This window comes from Prenolepis imparis, unplaced genomic scaffold, assembly GCF_030444845.1.
Source record: "Prenolepis imparis isolate NDT839.2.m4 unplaced genomic scaffold, iyPreImpa1.0 SCAF_6, whole genome shotgun sequence".
Lineage (NCBI taxonomy): Eukaryota > Metazoa > Arthropoda > Insecta > Hymenoptera > Formicidae > Prenolepis > Prenolepis imparis.
Window position 1 is genome coordinate 19,076,133 of NW_028141164.1, and position 23,413 is coordinate 19,099,545.

The 23,413-nt window shown below is 40.2% G+C and overlaps 2 protein-coding genes across 2 annotated transcripts; one reads left to right on the plus strand and one right to left on the minus strand.

Annotated features, from left to right (window-relative positions):
• Positions 1–5,601: 5,601 nt before the first annotated feature.
• On the plus strand, positions 5,602–15,355 carry LOC145937917 (uncharacterized). The gene is given in 14 exon segments (XM_083041269.1): positions 5,602–5,642; positions 5,644–5,687; positions 6,100–6,251; positions 6,980–7,003; positions 7,226–7,285; positions 7,387–7,529; positions 7,663–7,729; positions 7,825–7,990; positions 8,124–8,407; positions 8,490–8,655; positions 8,754–8,884; positions 9,264–9,345; positions 10,165–10,509; positions 10,785–15,355. Coding segments are annotated over 14 exon segments (6,276 nt in total).
• A 3,992-nt stretch (positions 15,356–19,347) lies between these two features.
• On the minus strand, positions 19,348–20,196 carry LOC145937918 (uncharacterized). Its single transcript, XM_083041270.1, has one exon. The coding sequence runs from the start codon at positions 20,194–20,196 to the stop codon at positions 19,348–19,350; it is 849 nt and encodes a 282-aa protein (XP_082897396.1).
• Positions 20,197–23,413: the final 3,217 nt, after the last annotated feature.

Here is a 23,413-nt window from a genome sequence, read left to right on the forward strand (position 1 = left end):
GAGGAAAAATCGTCTCCAAATAACCTCAGGAATTCACCCCTATACAGCGTATCCGCCACTTTTTTAACACCCTGTATACTGATCAAGAGCCAATTGCTCGAAAACGAGAGATGTTTATAGTAAAACGGTCCACAGCTGACTCGACGAATTTCGAAGACATAAATGTCAAAAACCTGTCGCTAGATTGTTATTGTGTCAAACAGCTGATTCGAGAGCTGCTTGACAAGACGAGACGCGCGGTAAAACGATCGACACGCGCAAAAAAGACGAGCGACGGCTCGTCGGAAAGCCGAATATAATGATTGATACATTTCCCAATATACAATATTTTAAATTTTTTGACGGAAGAAACCACCACTTTCTCGCGGTTTCCGTTGAGCAACAATATGTACGTCGTACATTAGTACAAAATAAATAGAGAATAAAAAGAATAAAATCTTAAACAATATTTACAAATTAAAATATTATTTTATTACAATTATTTCTTTAAAGATAAAAAATCTTTTTTAAAAGAAAGGCGTATATATTAGCCAAGAGTGGATTTTTATATATAAACTATATTTATAATTATTAATTATAACTATTATTAATTAATAATTATTTTTAATTAAAATTTTAAATATAAGTTACTTAATTTATGTTTAAAATATATTAATTTTATTAATATTATTTTATAATATTAAATATATTTTTTATATTTTATATTTTCTTTTTGCATATTGGGTCGCATCGCCTACTCGCTATCGCCAGTATTCCGGATTCGCTCGAAATTCGTAGCTCTATATCTATCAAAAGAAAATAAAGGACAAAAGATATATATTTGTCCTCTTCTATGTTCGAAGGACAAGGGTTCTCATCTTTTCGGTGCGCTCTGCGCTGCCGACCTACCCCCTCCACTGCAAGATGGCTGTCGCGAAGTGGCTGTCGCGCGTGAAATCTTGCATCACTGCATAGGACACGCCTCTCCCCTCGTCTCTCAACATTTATGCCATAGATGATCTCAATGAGATCGTGCGCCGACAGGAAAGGCACAGCTGCTTTATCATAGTTGATAAGCTTATCAACATCATCAACCATGCACAGATCAAGGAAGGTGCTGGAGTTCATTAGGTGGTGGGTGATACCGTATGGCACTAGATACATCCCGGACGTTGCAACAAAATTCTCAATCTGAGTGCTGTCAAACGTGCTGGTGTTCATGTCCGCGTTGAAATCGCCAAAAATCGCAGCGTGTTGGTACTTGGTCACTAGATCCTGAAAGATGTCCATGAATTCATTGAGGTACCCGCAGTTCGGTGGTCGATAAACAACCGCGAGGAGTAATTTACACGCATTGCTGAAAATGATCCCCGCTGCGAGAAACTCTGGCTTACGATATTGCGCGTCGGACGCAGATCTGCCAGGACAACAGCACCAATGGAGTCCCTGATGTAGAAGGCCACTCCACCACCCCTCCTACCAACGCGATCATTCCTTATAAAATTATAACCAGGAATCTTTACCATGCTATCAGGAACCTTTTTGATCTCAGCCACGTTTCCGATAGACAGATGATATGGTATTTAGAGTCTCCAAAGTAGTGACTAAATTCGTCAAAGTGCGCCACCAAAGATTGACAGTTCGCATGACAGATTGACAGCCCATCGCATGCCTGTGTCCGTCTATCCATAGTTGATCATTTTAATCCTGTCAATTATTTTATCGCGAAGTATCGGGCAATTATCCGCGTCCAAGGCCGAATGAGATCTGTCGCTTAGAGATCCCTTCGATGTCCTCTTACAGTTGCCATAGCAAGGTGTTCGTTTTTCTTTATCGCAGTTCTTCATCTCGTGAGCTTCCGAACAGTGCCCACAGACCGCCGCTGACTTGCAGTCCCTTGCAATGTGCCCGAAGGCCATGCACCTGAAGCACTGAAGGACCCTTATATGGTCTCCAAAATTGCATGCCGATAAACCCAGGTATATCCGACCATTCTCAAGCAGCCGTTTTCGTATTCCAGGCATCACTTCGATAATTCAGTTTGTGAAGCTCTTGTTTGTTTTACTCTGATATCTGTGTACTAATTTGAATCCGTCATCACAGCACTCCCCGCCGAGATTCTGCGAAATCAACCCTTTTTGAATGTCCTCAGTGGTCATATAAGAGGGCACTCCACGTACGATTAGCCTCGGATTAATTTTTTCTCGCTCGATTACTTTGAAACCAGCACTCGTGAGATCTGGATGCGCTTTGATTTTCTCTAGATCCGGAGAGACGGCCTCGATCCGAATTCCATTATTCCTCAGGTCACTAATTCGGATCACCTTTAGAGCACATTCGGAGGATTTGAGGATTCCACACACAGTTTCCCTAATGGCCTGCGATGATGTGCACCCCGTCGACTCGTTTTTATCAGGTACAATGTCGAAGGACATTGTCATTGGCACCTCATAAGCGGCGCCACGTGAAACACGTACCATGGGGGCCTCGCTTTTTGTTGCTGATGCATAGGTCCTCGCAGAATCAGCATTTAAATACGTCGGTTGACATTCGCCGCCCCTCTCGCTGAGAACCTCCCTGAGAGCGCCCTTGATCGCCTCGATCTTTTCGGGCGAGCCCTCCTCCAAAAGGTTAGTGAGTGCCGAAGCTGCCTCAAAGAACGACTCCTTGCAGAGACGGAGAGTGGACTCAATTTGATTCTTCCTATCTGCAATTTCCTTGCTAGATAGGAGAATTCTCATTACGTTGTCGTACTGTTCGTTAATCGACGATTTCAGGGCATTAATTTTAGTGAGATCTAAGCTACCTCTCGAAGATACGCTCCTGTCCGACTTGCCAGACAAGGATAGTTGCGAAGGCCTTTTTGGTAATGTTTTCCTCTCGCTTGTTTTGTCAACAATAGGGTCAATGCCCTGCCGCGCGCCGCTTTGTTTTGACATCGCGACATGCGTCTGACGGTGACTCCAACTGTCTAATCTACTGTCGCTTAATCCTCTTTCTATGATTTAAGGAAAGATATAAGAGAAACTCTCACCCGTTGGATGCAGTGTGCAGGCAGAATTGAAGCAGCTCCCAACGAGACTGCTAGTTAATAGTGATAGTTGTGATTGCTTGATGTGTAAATGTGGTATAATGTACTTGAAAAAGACAGAAATACGAGAGAGCGATACGTGCCACGACCAATCGACACCGTGCTCGCAAGAGGAGAGAGAGAGGGGGTGAGAGGGGGAGAGAGGGGGAGGGAGAGGGAGGGAGGGAGGGAGAGAGAGTGAGAGAGAGAGAGAGAAATATCCATTAATTATCATTTTTTATTATTTTTTTACTTACCGACATCGAGAAATTAAAAAAATTAATTAAAAATAAATGGAACATGAACGACGATTTTCCTTCTCAGAATCTTATTTAGAGACCAAAATAAACAAAATATAAAAGTTACAACAAAAACGGAGAAGTTGCCGTTATAATATATGTTTTAATGAATATATTGTATCATATTCGTCTAATACATCTTGTATTTTTTTACTGAATTCAAGAAATGCTGGTTGATAGTACGTTTCCTGTAATGATTAAAGAGACTTTTATAAATTAGGTAGTTGTCTCTAGTTATAATTATAATTCATTGCATGAATTTTTCAATATATTGAGAAAGGATAATGAACCTCATCCTCACCGGTCATCGGTGAACCGTCAGTCCATTCGGAATTCTCTGCTAACGATTTCACCGCCTCGATAGGCAACACAAACGCGTCGTGCTCCAAGTATTTTAATACATCGTCAGGAATGTCGAGAATCGTAGCCTCCAAGGCATCTTTCTTGAATGTTGGATACCAGCAGGAAATAGAGCACTCCGGTTTAAAATCACTCACAATCTTTCCTCGAAAGTTTTTACATACACTTGTATCTTTATATACAAATACTTCAATCTCCTACTTTATTTTAGAACGTTTTACAAAGAGTTCTCGTAAAATGAGACAAATATACTTTTATTTTACATCAAAACTGAACCTATGTGTCAAAATATCAAAATATGTCAAAACTGATAACCTAAATAAATGACATTCATGGAGCGACATCAACGCTGTCTTGTAATGAATGCTCGAACTGGACATTTTCTGGTACATGCGCATTGAGAAGGTCGATGATGATGACGACCAAAACTTGAATCAATTTTTTAGAAAATCAAACTTTACATTATAATATCTCCGTTTTACAAAGCACATAGAGTAAAAGTAAAGACACTTTTATTATATAATTTAAACTCAATCTATCGATTGAGCGTAGTAAGAACTCGATCGCTTCAGCCGTTATTGCGTATCAGAAATATATGATACTCTCAACTGTCCGACTCGCGTATAATAACACGGCATGCCTCGCAGTCGCTACGCAAAGCTACGCTCAGTAGACTTGGCGCGAGACACTACCGTGTCTCTTGATATAATAAGTAATAAGCTTTTTTGTAAAATATATATATTAAAATATAATAAATGATAACTTAAATAATATTATAACAAAAAACATTTTAATTATTTCATAAAAGTATTAAAATTTAATAAAAATCTATTTTATTTTATATTATAATATTATATTTAAAAGACTGATTATTTTATTTTATTTTATTATTTTATTGCACTTCATATTATTATTTTATTTTAAATATGTATTGTAAAATGTTTTTTTAACCATATATTTTTAAACAAATATATAAAAATATGATTTTTTAAATTAAACAATTTGTTTTATATATAAATACATAAAACAAATTGCTTATTTTCTAAAATAACATTTTTCTATTTGTAGAAATAACATTGTACAATACATATTAAAATAAAATAATAATATAAAGATTATAAAGTGCAATAAAATAATAAAATAAAATAACTAAAATATAATAATGTGCCCAGACAACATGTCTAAAATTGACTCATAAGACGTCTTATGGACGTCTTACAGACAAATGATAAAATAATGTCTAAAAGACATCTTAATGATCTTTAGTATGTCTTAGGGCCATCGCACAAGCTTTTCCGTAACGCGTTACGTTGTGTTAAGTACTGATCGATAATTTTAAACTTTAGTCAACGCACAAAGAATATCGTGTACGTTAAGTATACGTATCACTAAAAAAAATGGTTTTGCAATTGTAGCAAACATTTTTTAGGTGCAAAAAATTAACTGAGGTAGACAAATGATTAGCACATATTGCAATATCGTATATATTTTGCACGTAATCAATCTAAATGACAGAGATAGAATTTATATCTGAATTGTTTATGAAATTTAGAAAGAAAGATTTCTATGGCACCTATCCTGACCAAACTATGTTAAGGTCAAACATACTTGTTATAAAGTTTGACTGTGGTACACAGAAAAGATTAGCAGCAAAACACAAATAAATATATAATCCGGACACTTATATAGTTTGTATAACGCACCTAATATGTGTAACTCGATTTAACAGTTTAACTGTCTCGCGTTCAACTGTCACGCGTGCAAGTCTGTGCCGGTTCAATAGACGACACGCAGTGACGCAGTATAACAGTAACAGCGTTATGTGTTGACGACGCAATTGTGAAAGTTTTATTGTATTCTTGTGATTATTGTGTTTTGTGTCAAATTATAACTATGACAGATAATGACATAATTATTATAATGACAATAGAAGACATTAAAAACCTGGGATCTCGAGCAATACGGATCAGCGTTCCAAAGTAAGTAAAAAAGTAATTATCCATTAAGTTTCCAAGATTAGTATACTGTAACCATATTAAATAGATTCAATTACATAAAGTTTTCGCAATTTTGTTGAAATTAGTATTTTTTCACATACATTATTCGTTATATATTATACATATTTAACAGGTTATATTAATAAAAAATTTCCAAAAATTTTTTCTCTATTCTCTATTTCTCGTATATCGACAAATAATTATAAATCTTTATCAAATATAAAATCCATTTTTAAATATAAATTTAGAAAATATAGATTATTTAATAATATATCTATTGATAAAATATATTACATAGAAGTTAACTACGTACATATACTATATTTATATTTATGTTTATATATTGATCTCGAAAAAGTATTTTATCACATATTTAAATATTCACATTTTGTAGGTAATGGTATAGAGGTTGATCAATTTCAGACTCTATTAGAACCTGAATGGAAGGAAGTATTAGATTCTCTCATTCCAATCCCTGGCCATAGAATGAGATTTGTCAAAAATGTGAAAAAATTGGTAAAAGAAAAAAGTAAAGTGTCAATAGAGGTATTATATATCATTATTAGTTAATTATTAGTTAATATAGTATTGATAATTACAAGAAGAAATATTTGAGACACTAAAAATTTTTCAATTTTATGTTTTAATTACTCATTGCAAATATATTGAATGATGAAATATAAAAGCAAGAAATAATATAAATTTTTTTAATTTTGTCAAAATAAATTAGTTTTTACTGGTTATCTTTTTGCATTTAATAGAGTAAGAGATAAGCAAATTTGTTTGTTTTTCAACAATATATATATTTTATTTATTTTACATGTCTTATATTTTCAGTGAAAATAAAGCTTGAAAATAAAATTTGATAAAGATTTATAATTGCTTGTTAATGTAAAAATTGAAAATGAAATTTTCAATATGTTTTACTAACCTAGTTTATCAAATATGAATATGACATGCAAAAGAGTTAATTTATTTTGATGGAAAGTACAAAAGAAAACAATTTACGTGATTTCTAATAATCTATAATATATTTGTGGAGATAGCACATGAACTAATTCAACATGTTTGTAAAGAATTTTATAACAATTACTTTGTCTTTAATCAAATCTCAGAATTTATCTCTGAAATCTCGTAAAGTTTTCAAGTATGAAAGTTTCTTCTTCTTTCTATTAAAATTTACATTAATTTTTTTGTCAAAATATATTTTTTTTTATAAAATCTATAATTTAATATTCTTTAATTTATCTGTTTTTAATATTTTCTTTTTTCAGAATAGTAATAATGATCTAGACACAGTAATGTACAATAATGTTATAAATGAATGCAATAATGTTATAAATGAGTGCAATAATGATATAAATGAAACTACAACTTCTGTTTCACCGAAACCAGTAAGAAAATATTTTAATATTTAAACATTATTTTAATAAATCTGTGAAAAATTTATATTTTTAAATATTCAATTTGTGCAGAGTACTTCAGATTTATCATTAAAAGATATTGAGGAACCCTAAAAAAATATCTCTTCAAAAAAAAGAAGTCGAGAGAGTAATAATCCTAATGTGACACGAAGTGAGGTAAGTTATCAATAATTTAATGCCATAGAGAGTGTTCTTGCAATGTTTTTGTGTAGTTAAAAAAATTTAACATTTTTCAATAATTGAATCTTTCTTTGCAGCAACTTCGACTTCTTTTAAGTAAGTCAGCTACAGGTAGATGTATATTGCAACTGGCGAAGCAAGGCCCTTATTTGAAACAGGATAAAGATAGAAACAAATTAACAGAACTTATTATTGAGGACGAATTAAGCAAATCTGAAAAGTAAGCTTATTTTTTATCATTAATTTTATAATTTTAAATGAAACTTTCTACAATTATTTTTTCTTAAATTGCTTAACGTTGTCTCTTTTTTAGAATGTTTGTATTCTTTTTCTATATATATCTTTATTTTCAGGATTTCAAATGCAGATTTCATTGAACTTGTAGGAGCCATACAACATATATTTCCCGAAGAAGATAGTGTAAGATAGTATATATTATTACAGAATTTTTATTATCAATAATTATATTAATAAATTGTAGATTTTTTATATTTACATTAATATTATTTTGGCAGGAACTTTATTACATGCCATACAAATATTCAAATGGAAGAAAATTTTTAGCTAAAGGCAAATTAATTACAAAGTATTATTCTATTCGGAAGGAATTCAAAGTTCTTGGCATTATTACTCGAAACAAAGAGAATCAATCAGATTCAGATTCTCAAAATGATATAGAAAGTTAGTTGTGCTATTTTTTATTCGCATTTTTTTTTAGTCTAATAATGGAAAATGGATGTTTTTATAATGAATGGTGTTTATTTCTGATTTTTCTTATTGTTTATATATTGTAATTTATTTTACTTTATTTAAGTCGATGATGGTCTACAAGGAAAGCTTAACTTTCTTCGAGAGAACATAGAGCCTTGGGCAACAGTAGTAGAGTATTGGACGGATACTTCTAAACAAAGAATTGCAAAATTACATGCCCAATCTCGAATTATAAATATAAATACAGGCAAAAAGAATGCTAATGTTAAAAACAAGTTCAAAAATCAAATAATTTCAAAAAATACACAAATAGAACAAGAAAAAAAAGAGGTCTCAACCTATCTAAACAAATATCCAGCTCTCAAAAAAAAACTTGGATATACTTTGGTTAATATTTAATATTATTTATTACTCTACATTATAGCACATGATAAATTAGTTTTCAATGATATACTTTTTTGTGTTTCAGTTTGAAATAGATTTTGATTTATTATATCCTGAACAAAAACTTAAGGCTTATAATTGTTGTCAAAATTTTTGTGATCGTATTATGCAAACTCTTCAAAATGAAGAACGTAGATGTGAGGCCCTAAAAGATAATTTGCTACTTGTAACAAGTGATGAGATTTCAGAAGGTAATATTTAGGATATTTATTTTATTTTTATTAAAAAACACATTTAGAACTTAAGATTCGCTTTCATACTGTAAATAAAATTTTCCTTTTATTAACAGATACCAAGAATTTAGTGGCACTATTGTCACTCTGTTATTTAGACACTGTTGTGACTGTTGCCCGCCAGTCTGGTCGTACATGGAGACCACCTCATACAGAAATTCAGGAGGGAGTAATTTCACTAATTGAGGTACTTATTCTACAGAGATATTATAAACATATTTTTTTGTCTTAAATCTAAATATTATTGAAAAAAGTTAGTTTTATTTTAATTTAATTTGGATGTTCTAAAAGAAAGTATGTTTTATTTATAAAGTGTTGGAAAACTTCAAACATTTATGCAAGAAAGAAAGAAGAAGTTAACCAATTGGGGCATTACTGTACAGCCATATATTCTTGTCTGTAGTTCATCAGTAGATGATATAGATGCCTGTTATGTAATTCTTGATACGGAGACACCATTTCTCGCATAATCCCCAGTAGGAGCTATAGATCTATGTTTTAAGATTATTCATGCAGGTCATTTAGAATATTCTCCCGAGAGTTACCGTTTGTGGAGATTAATTCAGAAAGAATTGTATGACTTAACTACTGAATTTGATGAATGGAAGTCTGATGCTCAGCTTCCAAAATTATTTAAGAAATTTTGTCGTAAGTAGTATACAAGACATTTTGTGATTACACAGTTTTTAATATTTAATTTTTTTTATAAAACACAAGTATACTAATTTTTATTTACTTTTCATTTTTACTCTATGTGTTAAAACATTTTCCTTTTAATTATGTATTCGATTTAAAACCGATTAGTCTGTTATCTTGTCTGCGTGTCTGTTATTGTCTGTATTTCGAGATTATCGATTTCTCGAGAAAACCATGCATTGGCTCAATTTCTCGACGAACTCTGTTTACCTTTTTTCGCGCCTCGCGCGTCTTACCGCGTCTACCGCGCGTCTCGCCAGGCCTCGAAGCTGTCGAATCAGCTGTTATAATAACAGTTTCGCGACGAGTCCTTGACACACATATATTCGGTAAAATAAGTTCAGTTCGCTACAGACCGTTCAAGCTTACACGCCTGTCGCTTTCTCGAGTATAATTACTTTCTCTATTCGTCGCGAGCGATTTAATTGTGATCGCTTCCTTTCTGTGTTTTACTTTAAAATAAAATACGATTTGTTTCAACGAGTCTAATTAATTCAAACACGCGCTTCCTATTACTATCCGCTTTATCACTCGTTTCGAAATTCTCTAAACATTTTGGTCCTTCGAGCCGGATTATCTACAGACACTCGGTAACGTTCTCGCTCTCGTTTGTATTCGCAAACGTTCGCTCGTGCAATTATTGCCAGTACTCTCTCGCAGTGTCATAGTGAAACGCTGCCTCTCTCAACTGCATTTGCATCGCTCACACGCATCATCAATTTGTGACCGTTAAAAGTTAAGTGGTTCAAACGGTGCTCGTGACCTTTCTAGAAGATTCCTCAAGATGTCAACAATCGCCTCTGTCATCGAAAAGCAAAGTCATCTCTTCGGTGTCATCGCTCGAGCCTTCGATAACACTAAGAAGCTTGGATCGGATAAAATCAACCGATTTACCCTTGACACGGATTCAATCTCTCGATGCGAATTGGGACAAATTTCAAAGCAACCACGACAAACTCGTCGGAAGCCTCACGGATGAGTTGCGTAAGCATGATTATTTCGCGGATGATTTGTATGCTAAATGCGAAGAGGCTTATTACGATTCTAAATCCAGCCTCATGCAGATTCGTGAACCGCTTCTCGAGAAAATCGAAGATCCGAATGATTCTATTCAAAGTAAGAATTCGCACTCTGGATCGTGTCGCGCGCTTCCAAAAATCACTCTACCTAAATTCTCCGATGATTATCACGATTGGCCGTCGTTTCGCGATTTATTCCATTCGATGGTTGGCTCAAACCGGGATATTTCATGCGTCGAAAAACTTCACTACCTTAAGGCTCAAACATCCGGAGAAGCAGCTCGGTATCTCGCAACATTTCGGTGACAGCCGAGAATTTCTCGCGCGCTTGGCAAGCTCTGACTTCTCGATACGAAAATCGGCGCATCCTAGTATCAACGTATTTAGATCGCATCTTCGAGTTAAAGCCGCTCACTCAAAAATCAAGCTCAGATCTCAAGAAGCTACTTTCGACGGTTAAGGAATCGCTTGGTGCCTTGCAGTCTCTCGGTGCGCCTACCGATTATTGGGATATTCTTACTGTCTACATTGTCACTCGACGTCTCGACGCACATACGTTGGAAAGCTGGGAGCTCGAGCAAGGAAACTCCAATGAACTCGCCACCTTCGATCAACTCGAACTATTTCTTGAGGGACGTATTCGGGCACTAGAAACGGTCCAGTCTCGCATTTCAAAACCACAGCTCACAGCATCAAACTCGAACGCGAAAACAAAGTCAGCAGCTCGGTCTCATGCCATCGTGACGAGTGGATCAAAGTGCACCTTCTGCAGCGCCGCACATTACATCGCGTCGTGTTCGGAATTTGCTTCAAAGCCGCTCAACGAACGACAGGATTTCGTTCACCGTAAGAACTTGTGTTTCAATTGTCTGGGATCTCATCGTCTGGTCGAGTGTCGCACCGTCAAGAGATGTCGACATTGTAAAGGTCAGCATCACACGTTGCTTCATCGAGATGCCTCTTCGTCATCCATTGCAACCACTTCAACGAACTCCTCCAGGGCGTCCTGCGCTTCATCATCGGGTACATCCACCACCCCGGCTGTGCATTCGCATCACGCTGCCGTTTTATGCGAGCGTCCGCAAGTTCTCCTTGCAACCGCTTGCATGACGCTAGTTGCCGAGCATGGAGAGGACATCAAGATTCGAGCACTCCTTGATCAAGACTCAGAAGTCTCTCTTATTCAGGAATCGTTGGTTCAACTACTACGTCTTCCACGCGGTCGTGCATCCGTGCCCATCATAAGTGTCGGCTCCCAAAAAGTTGGATCAACTCGCGGGGTTGTAGCTCTTCGCCTTCGATCATGCATCAATCCACTTATCGAAGTCAACGTCTCGGCATTTGTTCTGCCTCGGGTCACTGGTCGCATTCCGATCCAAAAGGTAGTGACGACATCATGGACTCATCTTGCCAATTTACCATTGGCCGATCCAAATTTCGCTGTACCCGGTGGTATCGACATCATTTTGGGCGCTGATGTTTATGGATCACTGCTGTGCGGATCCATTAAGCGAGGACCATCGAACGCTCCCGTCGCTCAAGAAACATCTGTCGGATGGATCATTTCCGGACCTGTGGGGTCGTCAGCATCTGCATCTCACTCGACATCTTTCTCCATCCAAACCATCGACACCGTCAATCTTCATGATCAGTTGCAAAGATTCTGGCTTCAAGAAGAAGTCACTTCGTCAACATCTAAACATCTCACTCCAGACGAACTTGAATGCGAAGATCACTTCTCGAAGACTCACTCTCGCGACAGCACCGGACGATACATTGTACGCTTGCCATTTCGGTCAACGCACCAGCATCTAGGAGAGTCCCGAGCTTCTGCAGCTCGTCTCCTCATGACGGCTCAACATAAAATTCAACGCAATCCGTCATTCGGAAAGCTGTACATCGAATTCATGACGGAATACGAGACCTTGGGACACATGCGACGAGCATCGACGACCAGCAGGATTTCTCCAGTCTACCTTCCGCATCATGGAGTTCGCGACTCCAGTTCCACGACAAAATTGCGAGTTGTGTTTAACGGCTCCTCAAAGACCTCGTCCGGCGCTTCACTCAATGACTGTCTTCACGCCGGACCAAAGCTGCAACAAGATCTTGATGCCGTCCTTCTCCGCTGGCGCACTCACGCCTTTGTCTTCGCCACCGACATAATAAAAATGTATCGGCAGATCGTGATTCACGAGGAAGATCGAAATTTCCAACGCATCTTATGGACGGACGTCGGAGAGCCTCAAGAGTTCCAGCTCAATACGGTGACCTACGGCCTCACTTGCGCACCGTATCTCGCACTTCGCGTCATTCAACAGCTCGCCGACGACGAAGAACATACTCTTCCGCAAGCGGCTAAGATCTTACGGCAGGAAACGTATGTCGACGACATCCTTTCAGGTGCAGACACTCCGCAAGAAGCAACTAATAAAGCTCTTCAGTTAATTCAACTCCTCAGGGCGGGCGGCTTTCAGCTACAAAAGTGGACAGCCAACGAGGACTCTATCCTCTCAGGTATTTCGACGACTTCCAACCCGTCATCCGCTCGAGAACTTTCGACAGAAGCTCGAACTCTCGGCCTCACGTGGATTCCAGCGAACGACACCTTCACATTTCGCGTGAGCCTGTCAGAGTCTTCTCGTACGCTCACAAAACGATCTACGCTGTCTCGCATCGCTCAAATTTTTGACCCTCTCGGATGGCTCGCACCGGTCACCATCGTGGGAAAAATATTCATCCAACGACTCTGGACATCGCAAATCGGATGGGACGATCCACTACCTCAATCTCTCGCTCATGAATGGGTCATCTTCGACGAGAGCTTGAAGAGCGTTTCCGACTTCTCAATTCCGCGATGGATCGGCACTTCTCAATCTGCATCAGGCGTGGAAATCCACGGATTCTCCGATGCTTCTCAAGACGCACTCGGAGCTGTCATCTACGTCAGAACCTTCCACGAATACGCCGATGCCAAGATTGTGCTTCTCGCCGCTAAGAGCAAGGTCGCTCCAATCAAGCGACAAACAATTCCTCGACTGGAGCTCTCGGCTGCCGTCTTGCTGACTCGACTTCTCGCTCGAATTCGAGATAATCTCGAACTTCACCACGTGCCTATCCACCTGTGGACCGACTCAACCATCAGCCTTGCGTGGATCAAAGGACATCCGTCGAAGTGGAAGAAGTACGTATCCAATCGAGTGGCCGCTGTCCAGGAGCTAGTTCCCGATGCTCGCTGGCATCATGTCGCTGGAGTAGATAACCCGGCGGACTGTCTGTCTCATGGAGTCTCTCCTCATCAACTGCAGCATCATCATCTCTGGTGGCATGGTCCGTCGTGGCTTCAAGGTCCCTCTGTTGGATGGCCGTCAGGAGTGCCTCCCGTCGACCAATCAGCCGACCTTGAAGAGCGTCCGCAGAAATCTTTACACATTTCGCTGGTAAGCACACCACCTGATTGCTGGGATCTCATAGATCGATTTTCGCAGCTAAAATCGCTCCTCCGGACCACGGCATGGATTATGCGAGCAGCTGCCCACTTCAAGGGCATCGAGTGTCCTTCTTCTTCGACGCTCACCGCAGACGAGATCCTCCACGCCCGAACGTTCTGGGTGAAAGCAACGCAAGAGGCTTATTTCGGTCGGGAACTGGAACTCTGCTCTAAGAAGGCTGGTCTCCCTCGGTCACATCCACTTCTAAAGCTCTCACCATTCACCAATTCCGAGGGCATTCTTCGCGTCGGAGGACGCCTCAAAAATTCACTGTTGGATGCGGACAGTAAACATCCTGCTATCTTGCCTCGTGACTCTCCTCTATCACGTCTCATCATTTCAGATCTGCACCAACAGACGCTTCATGGAGGAGTGCAGGTCGTCCTGGCGACACTGCGGCAGCAGTTCTGGATCCTCGGCGGTCGCTCTCCAGTCAATGCCTTCATCCGTCGCTGCGTCCGATGCGTTAGACACCGAGCGGTCACCGCCAGCGAGATGATGGGCGCTCTTCCAACTCCGCGCATGACACCAACGCGCCCCTTCTTAAATTCCGGAGTGGATTATGCCGGTCCGTTTAATCTCCGCACTTGGCGTGGACGTGCTGGCCGCACCTACAAAGGCTACCTCGTAGTCTTCGTGTGCTTCGTCACATCAGCGGTCCACCTGGAACTCGCCACGGACTACTCCACGCAGGGATTCATCGCCGCATACCGACGATTTATCAGCCGACGCGGCCGATGCAGCACTCTCGCAAGCAATTGCGGCACAAATTTTATTGGCGCCGATGCGGAACTCCGTCGCATGTTCCATTCCGCGTCCGACGAAGTCGCAGAGCTCGCTAATCTCCTCGCCGCCGACGGCACTACGTGGAGGTTTAATCCTCCCTCCGCTCCACACTTCGGTGGTAAATGGGAGGCCGCCGTGAAATCAGCAAAATTTCATCTTCGACGCGTTCTCGGCGAGTCCGCACTCACCTACGAAGAGTTCAGTACTTTGCTCGCACAAATCGAGGCCGTGTTGAATTCGCGACCGCTTTGCGCTCTCTCCAATGATCCCACCGACGTCAACGCGTTAACACCCGCGCATGTTCTCGTCGGCGAGTCCTTAATCATCATTCCGGACGTCTCCTTAGCAGACACGCCGATTTCGCGATTGTCACGTTGGCAACTGCTTCGCAACATGCTCGAACGATTCTGGCATCGATGGTCAACCGAGTATCTACAGCGGTTGCAAACTCGTAATAAATGGCAACAATCGTCAAACTCGATTTCAATCGGTTCTCTCGTATTGATTTGCGACGAGCGATTTCCACCGTCAAAGTGGCCGTTTGCGCGAGTAACTGCGATCCATCCCGGTTCTGACGGTCGAATACGCGTCGTTACCGTACGAACCGCTACGTCAGAATTGAAAAGACCGATCGTCAAACTATGCCCGCTCCCAATTGAGGCATAAATCTTGCAAAACAATTTTTGTCAAATTGCGACTAAATTAGTTCGCGTCTTCTGCCATTTACGTCATTCGTTCTTCGCCCTTCCTTGTATTATGTCGAGGCATTACATTCATTCTCTCAGCTGTAAATACTGTATTCATTCGGTTACTGTCTATCTGCTCTGTATATAGTAATTACAAGAACATTATTTTCTATTTCAGCGGCGTTCGTCACGCCCCTGAGGCGGGCGGTAATGTTAAAACATTTTCCTTTTAATTATGTATTCGATTTAAAACCGATTAGTCTGTTATCTTGTCTGCGTGTCTGTTATTGTCTGTATTTCGAGATTATCGATTTCTCGAGAAAACCATGCATTGGCTCAATTTCTCGACGAACTCTGTTTACCTTTTTTCGCGCCTCGCGCGTCTTACCGCGCGTCTCGCCAGGCCTCGAAGCTGTCGAATCAGCTGTTATAATAACAGTTTCGCGACGAGTCCTTGACACACATATATTCGGTAAAATAAGTTCAGTTCGCTACAGACCGTTCAAGCTTACACGCCTGTCGCTTTCTCGAGTATAATTACTTTCTCTATTCGTCGCGAGCGATTTAATTGTGATCGCTTCCTTTCTGTGTTTTACTTTAAAATAAAATACGATTTGTTTCAACGAGTCTAATTAATTCAAACACGCGCTTCCTATTACTATCCGCTTTATCACTCGTTTCGAAATGCTCTAAACACTATGTTTACTTAATTTAAAAAAATACAAGTTTCCGCGATTTTTAATTTATAATTAATATTTAAGTAGTATGTGGGCCACTATAGTGAGTCAAAACAAACCCCCACCACTCGGCCACTGGCGCCAGAAGGGCGTGGCTAGACAGGGCTTTTCGATCCGTGATTGATCGATCCGCTAATAGGGGTCATTAGGCCCAGGGCTCTGATAGGCCTAACTATAGTGGCCCAGCACTCTGATTGGTTGGTTTTTGGGAAGAGAGTGGGAGAGTAGGCAGGGTTTTGAAAAAAGCCGACAAAATGGCGATAAAATATCGTGGTATAGCGTAGTAGGCGTGGGGATTATGGCACCCTACCCCGTCTATGATAGGCTTTAACTATAGTGGCTCAGCACTCTGATTGGTTGATTTTTTTATTTTTTGGAAGGATAGGGGTTGAGCAGACAGCATTTCTGAAAAAAGCCGAGAAAATGTCGATAAAAAAAACGCGGTATAACGAAGCCGTCATAGAGCGATTGGTCCCCGGTGATCGTGTATAGCGTTGAAAAAAGATAAATAAAAAACGCACTAATTTCGGCTGACTGTCGTTACTCAGCGTCGCATTGATGGGTAGCGTCGGCATCGTCGCTAATAAAGAAAACAAAAAGATATACAAAAAGTACATGCGGCTAGCCTCCGCTTTCAATTTAGGCTAATTATCGTCACCTCGGGTAACAAAAAGAGGCCTAATAGAAAACACGTGCATTCGAGTTCGCATTCTAGTGACGCTACGTAAAGGTTTTATTGCTGAAAAAAATTAAAAAAGTATAAGTGGCTAGTGCCCGCTTACAATTTCGGCTAATCGCTTCAGCGTCGCGTTGTCGGATATTATCGACACCTCGGGTAACAAAAGGAGGCCTAATAGAAAACACGCGCATTCGAGTTCGCATTCGAGTAAACGATACGTAGAAACAGATAGGAAGGGTAGCATTCGCTGACAATGGGCGGGTAATAAAACAAAATATGTTCGGGTATCGGAGACTGAGACGTAATATTTAGACAAATGTCGTTGCCGAGACCGTAAATTACGCTAAAGTTTTTAAAAAGATCGAGTTTCTATTTCGCTATGAGGTAACGGGTAGAAGATGTAGGAAAAATAAAAAAGAATTCAAGTAAAAAAGTTTCACACACATTTATTATAAATTTTTCATATATATTGATATTACAAATACATAAAGTTAAAAGCGATACATAAAGTATGTTATTAAAATTACTGAATTAAATACGATATCGGTTAGCAACTACGTTAACGCGTTTCTTATTTCAACGAAGAAAGATTTTGCGAAATAAATGTACGATTAATCGGTCGTGTGTTCACAATTTTCGGTAAATAGAGTAAGAAATTGATTAAGATCGTAACCGACAGACATATAATATAGAAATACACAGCTATATTGTCCGCAAGTTTGTGAGAAAAATCCTTGTAGTTGTCGGGTATTCCATCGATGGATGATGGAGTTTCGTCGAAGACGAAGGAGAAATCCGGGCTCCAGAGGCGGTATTCCGTAGCTGTCGAAGTAGGTGCCTGTTCCGTGTTCATCGAGGAAAAAGGCGACCCAATGTTCTCCAGGTCGTTTATGATCGTCTGTATTAGCAACGATAGCCGTCGACCTCGTCCACACCCTCGGAACTCTGTCGGCGGGATAGACCCACATGCTTGGCATCGATATGGCGCAATGCTCGTAGAATTTCGCAAGAGTTCATTTTTTCGACACAAAGACGAACGCGTCGATCCTAGTATTATTTGAATAACTTCGGTTTTTATTTCTGCCGCAAATCTTTCTTCTTTTTCTTCTTCTTTTTTAATTGTCTGCTCGACGCTTGACAAATTTTTTGTCTCTATTATATTATCCGTTTGAGTTTGAATATTACGAATTAGAACGGGATTAACATTTATGTTGCTAGCAGCGTAATCCTTGTCGCAGTCAGTTTTCACGCTTTCGTAGCCATCATCATCGTCGTCGTCGTCGTCGTCACTCAATTGATAATTTTCGGGAGAACTACAAGTAGTGGACTGACTAACGCTGAGAGTATCGCTGCTGCCGGTATTATTTTGATCGAGTAGCCAGCGTTTCAATTTGTAAGCGTTATGTAAGGCGCAATGAAATATCTGTCGAAATCCGTGATGAGCGCAATATTGTCCACACTCTTCCTCCAACAATAGATTTTTGAATGCTGGAGAGATACCTTCCAAATTATATATCTCTCTGGAAAGTAGATTTCGCAAGTAATGTGCTTTTTCACTGCCTCTAACGTAAATGTGACGCGTGTGTCTTATAATTTCACGTAAATGCCGCGTAAAATATTTTGGATTAGCCTCGCCATCGAACCATTCGATCCCATGATAATTTCGTGCGAGCCAGCAGTTTTGTCGTCTTACTTTTTCGGGTAATTCAGCGAACGGATAGGGCGGTATCATAATCCAATGGTCGACGATCGGTGTGTCAATCGCGACAACCGCGACTTCCTTAGGAAGAAACTTCTCGCTCGCATCGCGGAAGCCTTGAATGTCAATGACTATATCCATATTGCGAAGAAAAACTTATACGCTTTCGTTGGCGAGGTTTAAGTTTTTCACGAACCGTCGACGAACGCGTCTCGAAGGAAACTGATATTTCTTTTTGTTACATTATAAGTTTTTCTTCTCGTGAAACGCGTCGGCGACTGGAAGTGGAAGAGAGCGGGGATAAGAAAAATACAAAAAATTTTTAATCGTACGTTGCGACGAGAGACATGTAAATGCCGCGATAAAAAATTTAACCGGAAAAATCGACGATGACTTGACGAGACGAGTCTATTTCTATTACATTATCAAATTCGCCGTAAACAATACAGTTAATTGTCTCGGTGAGCGCTTTTTCGAATGGTACTTCTAATCGTAAACTGCCGTGTCTCACAAGATTCCAATACCCGGCGCAATTAGCGGGCAAATCGGGTGTGAGATCAAAAGCGAAAAGCGTGTATCCCTTGGAATAATCGTCTCTACTTATGGAATTTCCCTCGTTTAAGAAATGGATGCCCGTTCCCGAGAAGAGCGTTTGATAAGCATCGACGTAAAGCGGTTCTTCCGGCAAGAAAACCGGTTGTAATGGCCTACTAGGAATTTGCGTGCCGTCGACGTACAGAGAGAAGAAATTTATGCCGTAATTTTTAAAATTAAACGGATTTAATTTTCTATCTCCGTTAAATGCTTTATTATTAACAAATCCGACTATTCGTTTCGGTAGTTGTCCGAGTATTACGTTATCTAATGATTCGCCCACCGCTGTGAATCGTGAATGTTTTAACCTTGACTCTCGTAAGCGGATATTTAGCTGTAACTTTACTCAGCATTCGAGCATGCGAGAGTAACACTCCGGCGCTTATTTTCGCCCTTCTCGCTAGCAAGCTGGCATCGAGAATATGTATTTTTGACGCGCTGTTGCTTTCCATGAGGCAAAATGAATCTTTCAAGCGGACGAGTCTCAGTCGTACTTCCACTCCGTTAATTAAGAATTTGTCTTGATTGAAAACGTCGCAATGGAGATGTCCTATAAGATCTATCGCTCGCCCGTTGCGAATATAATGGGCGCGTCTCGCGAGAGCGGTATTACCTTTCGATTCCAGCGTTTCGTCCATGCGACCCTGTGTATCCGCGTCCCATAGACATGACGTTAGATGGGAAGTTTTTGCGGGTGAAGAATAATTTAACAATGCCTCGATGTACGCGCGGTACGCGTAAGCGTTGTTTGGAGGCGACACGAGCTTTTGATTGAAATACACGTCGACCTGATTGAAGATGGAATGAAGAAAATGATTTACGGGACCTACGGCGGTATCTGCTATTGTGCCGCTTGTTCCTGGAGCTCGAGCCGCTGATTCGTCGCTCGATTTCGCGCGTACGCGAAGACTCAGCAGAGTATGCGTGAGATCTAGATATTCTTCTCCGTGACCGGGGACGACGAATTCTATCGGTGAATCGTCCGAGAGAGAGGTCACGGGGTTGTCATGAATCCATTGTGAACTCTCGATACTAGTTTGTGTGGGCGGCAGGGAAAAGAGATCGAGTTCAGTCTTTAAACACTCGCTCGAATGTGTGTGAAGAAATGACATACTTATTCTCCGACAATTGTTTCGTCCTCGCTGTCTTCGTCGCGGTTAAATGCGTGTAAATTAAAATAGATTAAGAAAATATATCGGATACGGTACGTTTCTTGCCGATTTTACGTCGTTTCGTGGACGTCTTAAGTCTTTTTACCGTCGTACGGGCTTTTTTCCTCTTATTCTTCGATGATTTTGTATTCGTCTTCTTTTTCGTCTTGCTTTTCGATAAACTTTTCTTACTCGAGCGACGGCGTTTAACGATGCGCGTGTCAACCCCAACAAAGGGAAAATGAGCTACGTGCATTTTCGCATCCGATTTATATCCCGAACCTTTCATGAGGCTAGTTATTTTTTCTTTAGCTTGTCTTTTAAAATTGTTACACGATTCTTTAAAGCGATGTTTAGCCGCTACCTTAAACGGAATATTGTTTTCTACATCATCGATTATATTAACGCCCGCGCGTAAAGCTTCTTTACCCACAACCCGCGCAGCAGTACCTAAAAAAGGCAACACGCGTCTGAATAATCCTCCGAGAAAACTCCCGATACCGTGCCCTCGTTGATAGGGCGATCCGACGAAAACTCGTGGAATTCCACCACCGCGAGCTCCTCCGTTCTGTAATTCGTCGTAATACGTCGAGTAATAATCCATCAACAGAGAACGAACGAACAAATTTCTTTTTCTTTTCTTTTCTCTTTCTCGTTTTCTCTGTCATAGACACCGAGTATTCTTACGATATCTATTCGATACGTCTAAAGTGCAATGTCACCGTCAGCGTCCCGAATTCGAATGGTATACTTTGACCCAACTGATCTCTTATATCTATTTCGATCGTGCGGAAACACGTTTGACGCAGCGTGATGTATTGAGCGGGCGAGAAATGTCTTATCTGAGTTGACGCGAACGCGTAATCATTTCGCGAGTCAAGCGCGACTATTCGAAGAAGGGGAGATTGTACATCGCCGGTAATGTAAGGTGCGCAAATGTCGCAATAGACAAAGAGTTTGTCGGGAATACCTCGCAACAAACTACCCGGCTCGTCGGCTATTATCATACGAAAGTGCGTGAGTTCGTAAAATAGCAGAGAATGGATTTCTTCATCATAGACCCACGAAGGTAAAACGTCGGGTATAACGGAACTACTTTCGATTTTAACTAGCTTTTCGTTGTTATTGTACATTTCGATACCGATTTCATTATAAAACCACGTGGGTAACGGAGATGGTACAGTGGGTTCGTTATCGAACTGAACAAGATCTCTGCGCTTGATGTGTATATCAAAGCCGAGTATGCGGCGGAGTTTGTCGGAAAAATTTACATAATGCGTCATACTACATTTATTTTCTTCGCAGGCAAGTTTCATGAAAACTTTACCACCCATGAAGACGTTGAAATGCCAAACGATATGCGAATCGACAGATTTAGCGGCGTAATTCACACTCTCGATAATATCGCGCATACTTAAATAAATACCCGCGGGTACCTGAGATTTCACAGCCTTAACTGTCTTATCGCGCTCGTTAATATCGATGAATCTGATTAAACTTTCATTATTTCGTATATGTAAAAAACTACACGGAAACTGAATCTCCGTGAACGCTACTTCCCAACGTCCGTGTAATTCTATACGCTGGGGTAATTCAGTGGTGAAACATGTGGTTGTATTTTCCGGAAAGTAACGCATGCTACTGTTGCTCGGGAGAATCATGTAAAATTCTTCTTCCCTCATTTTAACTCAAAGATCTTAAACTCGAAGCGGGTATCCAAGAGTCGAATTTGGAGGGATATCCTTGCCAACTAACTAGTAATTGTTTATTGCTGCCACGTCCCCTGCTTTTTATTACCCGCTCGACGATAAATTCTTCCCCTTGCAAATCTTTATTGACCGGAGTTAATTCTTGTTCGTAAAAAATTCCGTCTATATCCTCACCCGCTAAATCGCTTAATTCATATACGCGTGGTTTTCTCCATTCGAGAACACGGCAAATTCGAAATATTTCTTCGCTCCACTTTGCCTCGTATCCTTTCTCAAAGACTACTTTTGCCCTACTGACACGCACGTGATCGCCCTCGTTATATTTAGCCTTTTGTTTATCGCCACGATTCTTTTTCTTCTCGTTGTCGTCCTTCCATCGGCGATTCATATTTTCACGCGCGATGCGTGCATTTTCCCGCGTAACGGCTGCGGGCTGCATTTTAATAGAAGTATGACGAGTAAGGTTGTAAGCGCGAACGATATCCTGTAAAACATCGATATAGCGTCGCGTATTTTTATGTGTAAAATAACGCCACATCCGTTCCTTGAGCGTCCTATTAAATCGCTCCACTACAGCTGCTTTAACATCGGGATTACGGGCTACGCGAAAACGAATGTCTTTTTCTTTTAAGAATTTCTGTACAGGCTGCGCTATAAATTTACCTTTATCCGTCTGCAGATAAACAGATTGGCGATCTTTGTTTTTCAAAAGTACACGCTGAAAGGCTTTTGTCACGCAGGTAGCTGTTTTGTCGCGTAAAGGTTCTACCCAAACGAATTTACTAAGGACATCTACTGTAATTATCAACAAATAATATCCGTCATTATAGCTCTTAAGATTATGAAGAACGATCAAATCTGCTTCCCATAAATCGTCGATATTTGTCACGTTGTAATGTAAATGAGGAAATTTTCGTCGTACTGGTCGATGTAGCGTATACGCATCTTGCGATTTAAGCCATTCGACGACATCGTTGCGCGTAAAATTTGGTTCAGCAGCTCGAGATAGATTCTCCGTCGCGGAATAGCCTGCGTAATGCGAAGGAACGTAATACAATTTTTCGAGTTCCATTATTCGAGTTTACTCCAGCGAAATAAACCCTTCTTTTTCTTAGGCGAAGAATTCGGCACTAATGTTTTATTATCGTCGCTGTCGTCAGTGGCGGATAAAAACACCGTGTCTCCTTCGGTCTCGTTTAACTCCCGACCGTATGACTTTGAACGCGACAGTAAAGTTTTCGGAGTGGAGCTTCCACGCGGTAACGTTTTCTCAGTACGCAGGGATCTACGTGCGGACGTAGTCAATAATTCGCGATTCCCTATAAGATTGGTGGGTGTACCTATGTCGCGCAGTAATTGCGCAAACTGAAATCTCCCGATTGCTTTTATCGTTTTTCTCGCGTATCGCGTCGTTTATAAGATCGCTAATATTCGATCCCGCTACAACGACGCCGTCTATAGTCACGAGT